General features: G+C 54.0%; 1 protein-coding gene across 1 annotated transcript; it reads right to left on the bottom strand.

Annotated features, from left to right (window-relative positions):
* Nucleotides 1-4,355: 4,355 nt before the first annotated feature.
* Nucleotides 4,356-5,486, bottom strand: Sp6 (Sp6 transcription factor). Its single transcript, XM_027924810.2, has one exon. The coding sequence runs from the start codon at nucleotides 5,484-5,486 to the stop codon at nucleotides 4,356-4,358; it is 1,131 nt and encodes a 376-aa protein (XP_027780611.1).
* Nucleotides 5,487-6,657: the final 1,171 nt, after the last annotated feature.

Here is a 6,657-nt window from a genome sequence, read left to right as displayed (position 1 = left end):
ACATTGGTTCAGCCTGCCCTACAGACAACTTAGTTCAGCCTGCCCTGCACCTAACAGGATTATTGATTTCTTTTCCGGATAGTTTATTGTTTGTATAGAAATGCTATTGATTTTTGTGTGCTGACTGTTTTCTGTGACTTTATTAATTGATTCGTTCTAACAGTTTTTTGTGGAGTTTGTTTCCCAAGGTTCTTTTCAAGCCTACACTGCTAACATGCTGAGCGGTCAGGCAAGCTAGGCTTATTGGGACGGTGAGGGTGGCTTCTAGTGCACCGCTGGGGAGGGGCTGTGAGGATGCTATTGGTTGTCATTGCAGCAAATGTCAAGGCTTTGCGTCCCCAAAACCGGTTCACTTTCTGCACTTCCTCGGATTGCCCGCTGGGTGGCGAGAGCAGGCAAGAGAAGAAGGAGAAAATAGACTAGGAGAGAGCGTAGCGCAGCCTCAGGCTGCAGTTGGTAGGCTGCCTTCTCCGCTGTCAGGTTTCCCTTCCTGACTTCATTTCCCCACCCTACAGGGCTTTTACTTCACTTCCCAGGAGAGGAGCCTGCCCAAAGAGGTCACCCATAGGGTCAGCCCCGAAGCGATTCCCTAATTTCCTCCCAGCATCGCCAGGATCATGGTGTCTGCGCACCACATCTGAGGGGTCAGAGGTGGACTTGGGCTCCAGTCAGGGGGCCCAGGCCAGCCAGGCAGCATTGCAAACGAGCAAGCAAGCATCAGCCCCACCAAAGGCCCCCGCTAAGAATGCAGGTCAACGGGAGGAGCTGCAAGGGGAGGAGGAGCAGCCTCAACCCTGCCCAAACAGGCCTAGCCGGCCCCACAGCTGCCCTCCTATCCCTGGGGGCAACCTGTGGAAAAAGGAGGGGATTCACCAGGCTTCTGGGGTCTTATTCCCCCAGAACCAGGAAGACAAAAAAGGTGCCCAGCAGGAGTGCTGCAGGCATGAGGTCACAGAGAAACACACCTGTTCCTCCTCTTCCCAAATTGCTAAATCCCAGAACAGATAGAAATAAACAGTTGCCCCCCCCCCCAAAAAAAAATAAGTCTGGTTACCTCTATAACCCTTAAATCATTCCAATACCCCTATCCCAAGGTTCATTCTCCTAAACTTTGTGGACCAGAATCTCAGACACAAGGATAGAAGGGGCCAAGTGAGAGTCAGATTTGGTTGGAGAAATTAGGTTAGGGATAGAGTGGGGGAAATAGGAATCCCATTGGGGAAAATAATACATTTGGCAAAAACAAGGGTGGGAAGTGGGAAAAACAACAACAACAAAAAAAAAAAACATAGCCCTACCTCTTTGGGGCCTAAACCGGACCCTCCATTTACTTTCCTATTTGGAGGGCTCTGGAGTCTTGAGATTTTTACTCCCTTGATGCGAATTGGGCACCAGATGCCTGGAAAAGTGTGTATGGATGAGTATTTCTGCATCCCTCTGAGTGAGGCACACAGTGGGTCCAGTGAGCTGTCTGTGTACACTGCAGTTGAGTAACCGTGACACGTCTCTAGCTGCTAGTTGCAGTAGCAACCTTTCCCTCAAGACTTTCCAGCTGGGCAGGAGCCCATCAGATATCTTGGCTGCCTTTCATCGCCTTGTCCCTGATAGGGATCATCTGGGTGAAGAAATTGCTGTCAGTCACCCCCACCTCACTCACAGCCAGAGGGCCCGACTGACATGCACGCATCCATGGGGGTGGGATGAGGGGCCAGAGGCTGGCTCTGGCTGAGAAGGGAAGGAACCAGGTTCTTAGGGGAAGGGAAAGAGGGGACTTATATAGAGAGGAAGAAGGAAATATCTAGAAACTTACACAGGTGAAGACCAGGGAGGGACAGCTCAGCAGTAAACCCATTGAAAGTCCCTCCCTCCCACTACCCCTCCAGGGCAGGATCGGACCCCAGCTCTGACCCAACCAAATGGATGGAGGTGAGGCTGTCCAGGGGCTGCAGGATCAAAGGGAAGTCTCCACCCTGCCCTGCAGCCCTGATCTGGTCCTCACTGCGGAGGTATACCTTGTCAAAAAGGAAACCAAGCTAGAAGACAAATGAGGCAATGATGTGGTTGATGACTTTATTGTTGCATAAAAAACACAGGCTGTTTCTTCCTCTTCCTCCCCCCTAAATGGGTTCACAGCAGTTAAAGAAAAATAAATTCCTACATTTTCCTCTAGGGGGGCTGCCTAGAAGAGCAGGCAGCCAAAAAACCTAGAACTATAAAAGAGGGGAGCAGAAGAAAACCTATTCAAAGCCCCCACCTGCATACCTTAGGACTCAAGGCCTCTTTAAGGGGGAATATCCATGTCCCCCTACCAAATACCCTTTTGGGAGTTCCCCTCGGAATGGTCACTTGGTAGCACAGGGAGGGGGTGGCTGGTTTCGATGGGTGGAGGAGAAAGGCATCCTACACCCACGGTGCCCTCCTTTCTCCCCCTCTCCGCCTGGTCAGGCAACCTGCAGGCGCAGTCAACTCCCCTCTTTCCCTTAAAGCTCTGGCAAGGAAGGGGCCTCTGGTTGTGACCAAAGGAGGTGGGGAAAGAGGGAGAATATAGAAAGAACCTTACTTCTTAAACTACTGCAGGCTCATGAGTCCCACAGGGAAAGTCACCCTGTCCCTTTCAAGGGGAGCCCTTTCTACACAAACACATATTCCCACCCAGATCCCAGCCCCCACTTCCCATATAGCTCCCAGTCCTTGGACTGGGCTCCAGCATCCCCAAGGGAGGAAGAGATGCTGTGGGTCTATGCCCTAGACCTTGGACAGGTGAACAAGTTGGGGTCTCAGGAGACCCCAGGCTCAGTAGAGAAACACACACATATACACAGTGTACACACAACACACACACACACACACACACACACACATGCCCTAATATTAAATAAAATACCCTTTGCTTATAACTTAAAAATCAATACACAGCTAATCCCTGCAGAGGGCTCTGGGTGGAGAGAGAGGAGCAGGGGGAAGGGATGTCAGAGAGACTCAAGGCCCCTACCTCTCTCCTGGGAACTCCCCCAGCCCCAGGGTCCTGTGGCCTGCCAGACCCTCCCCCATATCTGTTTCTTATCTCTCAGCCTGGCTCAACTTCTGCTGGGCTTCTCCCCTCCCCACCCCCATGATCATAATCCAAATGTATTTCTACTAACTAAAGAGAAGGGAAGGATCTGGACAATTTCCTGGAATTCCTTCCAATGGGAGAACAACTCCTTCATATGGAAGGAAGTCTCCCCCTCAAGGTAAGGGGGAGAACTCTATAGCAGGAGCAATGAACTCAGAAGAGTCAAGCTAACAGAGTGGGGCCTTAGTTCTTGATGGACAGGAGAGGAAAGTCAGGGGCACGGTCCACCACACTGGGTGGAAATTGTTGGGTCCCTCTGCAGGGACACCCTTACCTATCCCCAACCAGCCTAAGTAACTCTCTCCCTTCCATCCCAAGAGGAAGGCAGATGATGGGGACCTAGGATAAGGAACTACATCAACTCTAGAGCTGGTGCTACTGGCTGCCTTAAAATCCTACCTAGGGTAATGAATGGGGCAGGTGGACTAACTGCACCTGATTTTTTAAATGACCAAGAGTTAAGGACTGAACCAAAGTTAAAGAGGGTAAGGTTAGTTTCTTCTATCTGCAGTCCTCCCCCATTCCTATCTCTCATTTTAGAAAGGGACTTCTCTGCTCACCCTACCTACCATCTAACTCTGTCATCCACCCACATCTCTGACTTAGAAGCTGTCCCCTCTTCCTTTGTGGCCCTATCAGACCAGGTCTGGAAGGGTTAATAAAGAGGCACATCAAAGGAGTTATTTCAGCAACTCTCCAAGCTAGATAGACACTCCCTCTAAGAGGGACCACCGGCCTCCCCCACCTCATCTCAGCTCTCTCCGGAAACCCTAGGGGCAGGAGCATGAGAAGGGGGATGAAAGGGACCCGGGCCTCAGGGTGGCTCCGGGGTTCCCAGGCACTAAGGATGTGTCCAGACAGGTAGCTGCAGCACCCCTGCCCCACTGGGGGGGGGGGGGAACACCATCTCCTCCAGCCGGTCCCCTCCACCCCTAGATGCAGCAAGGGGTGCCCCATTCCAGCCCAACCCCTGGCCCAGGGACCAGTAAAATAGTGAGGAAGGGAAGAACCGAGGGGCATGTGCAGCTCCTTGCAGCCTAAAACAGTCCAAGGCGACCAGTCCAGCCCCCAGAGACCAAAAAACCCCTACCGCCTGTCTCCCAGTCCCCGCACCACTTTTCCTCCTCCTCAATAAATAACCACCTTCCCCTCTTAATCAAGCCGCCCACTAGGACGTCAGACCTAGGTGCTCTCTTCCGATGTCCCAGGGACACCGGCAGGGAGGCGGCACCAGAGGGCTTCAGTTGGAGGGGGCCGAACTGCCCTCAGACTCTCGTTTGCCTTTGCCCCCTGGGGGCTCCACTGCACCTCCGGCCTTGGCCTCTCCCGGGGCCGCTCCCGCAGCCTCCTCTTTGGCGCCCTCGTGGGTTTTCATGTGCTTGGCCAGGTGGTCGCTGCGCATGAAGACTCTGCTGCAGACCGCACAGGGGAACTTCTTGGTTCCAGTGTGGGTCTGGAGGTGGCGCTGAAGCTCATCCGAGCGCGTGAAGCGCTTGCCACAAAAGAGCCAATTGCACACGAAGGGACGGTCGCCGCTGTGCCAGCGCAGATGCGCCTTCAGGTGCGACGTCTTGGCATAGGCCTTTCCGCAGCCTGGAATATGGCAATTGTGCAAATGCTTCTTCTTGCTCCCATCCGGACCGCATGGAGCCCCTAATCGCTCGGCCTCCAGACAGTTGGGACAGCGACACACCGTCTGACCTGAGCTGCGGGGCACCGACCGCCGGGAGCCTTTGGGCCGGGCAGCCGCATCCAGACTGGAATCCAGCCCTTGGGACTCTGGCGCAGCCGCTTCCAAGGCCTTAGCCCCGTCGGGTGGCCCCAGAAGGTGCTGCGCTCCAGCAGCTGGGAGGAGATGGTGAGGGTGCGGATGGGGCGGCGGCGCACAAAGCTGGTGGTCTCCGACATAGCCCCCCAAGCCAGCCTGAAGCGCCCCCGGGTGGCCGGGTGAGGCCAATGCGCCCTGAGTGTGGGGGAGGTCCATCCAGCTGGTGCCCGGATGAAGGTCCCACCAGGAACCATCCTCTGTGCTTGGGTGCGTCGGCCGGAACCACGATTCGTAATGGTGTGACATGTCCGGCTGCAAGAGCTTGGAAAAGGGTCCCGGGGCCAAGGGACTGTCGCTTTCCAGATCCTCGCAGGTTACCCGCGAGGAGGCCCCCGGCAGCTCATATCCCTGAGAGAAGTCGACCTCCGGGCCCAGCGGGAGGCTCTGCAGCTCTCCAGGCTGCAGTGGGGAAGGGTAGTCCCCAGCCTCGGGGCTCGTGTGGCCCTGGTATGTTTGGAGAGGCTGCAGGTCGAGGCGCGGTGGAGAGGCGTGAGGCGCGTCGGTGTGCTGGCTGCCCAGAGAGCCACAGACAGCGGTTAGCATTGCCGGGATCCGGGGTGGGTGGGGGCAGGGACGGTCAAGGGCACCTCAGATGGAACCTAAAGGAGACAAAGAAGAGATGAGGAAAATAACGGGCTCTTCTTCTATTGTAATCCTGATCCCCTCCCTGCGAAGTGTTCCTCTGGTATCCAGGTTAAAAAATAAAATGAAGAGGGGAAGGGGTGGTCTTTGGGAGAGGACTAGAGATGGGTTAAGAGTTTGGGAGTACAGACTGAGAATGTGAGCCTCCAGGAGGGCAGAGGAAGACCCTTCCTCTAAGTGACCCCTCTTATAAGTCCCTGAAGTTGGGCTGGTCCCAGGGTGCTAAGTTAAAATGCTAGAACAGTCTTCACCCTAGCTACTCAGGTCAGAGAAGGGGGCAATGGCATTTCCCCCTGCAGATCTGCTGCCAAATGGAAACACTAAACCCATCTCAGCTTCCCAATTTTAACTCAGGACACAGACAGGGAGAGAAAGGTGGCCTGTTTTTTGCAACCCAAAGCTTCAGGTAACTTGCCCCTCAGGAAAGTGCTGAGTTTGGGGAGAAAGAGCCCTCATGCCATCACAGGCAAGATGAATGAAGAGCATTGGTCTACACTACTCTTCTCAGCTTCCTGCCTGGCTTGGTTGACTGGGCCCTTCCAAACTCACTCCTACGCCCAGCCTCCACTCTCTTCCCTCCAGCAGGGACTTTGCCTTCCTCGGGTGCAGCTGTAGTGCCAGTTTCCAGGGGAGTTTCCCCCATCAGAGAAAGCCAAATCTCCCTTCTCTGTCTTGACCCACACCAGTGCCAGCCAACTCTCTTCTCCAAGCTAGGGGAGACCCAGCTATGAAGCTGGGAAGTTTGGATTCCCCAGAGAAGGGGATCACCCAGAAAGAGCTTGTCAGAAAACTCAGGAAGGTACAATTGCCACCCCCTTAAGGTGGTAGAGTAAGAGGTCAGCGAGAGGAGGGCAGCAAGAAAAGCCATAATCACTTAAGATCAAGAATTGCCAAGATGATAAAAGGAGTGCATCCGAGGCCCAGATAGTTTTGAGAAGCTCCCCAAATGATTCTAATGTAAAGCCAGGTGTTGAGAACCATTGCTCCTGGCCAACCCTCTTGTTTTAAAAAGGAAACCAAAGCCAAATTTGAAGCAGTGGCTTGAACAAGTATGTCCATTTATTGCTTCAGT

This window comes from Marmota flaviventris, chromosome 17, assembly GCF_047511675.1.
Source record: "Marmota flaviventris isolate mMarFla1 chromosome 17, mMarFla1.hap1, whole genome shotgun sequence".
Taxonomy (NCBI): Eukaryota; Metazoa; Chordata; class Mammalia; order Rodentia; family Sciuridae; genus Marmota; species Marmota flaviventris.
Note: the sequence above shows the minus strand (reverse complement) of the source record. Positions and strands in the feature narration are given on the sequence as shown.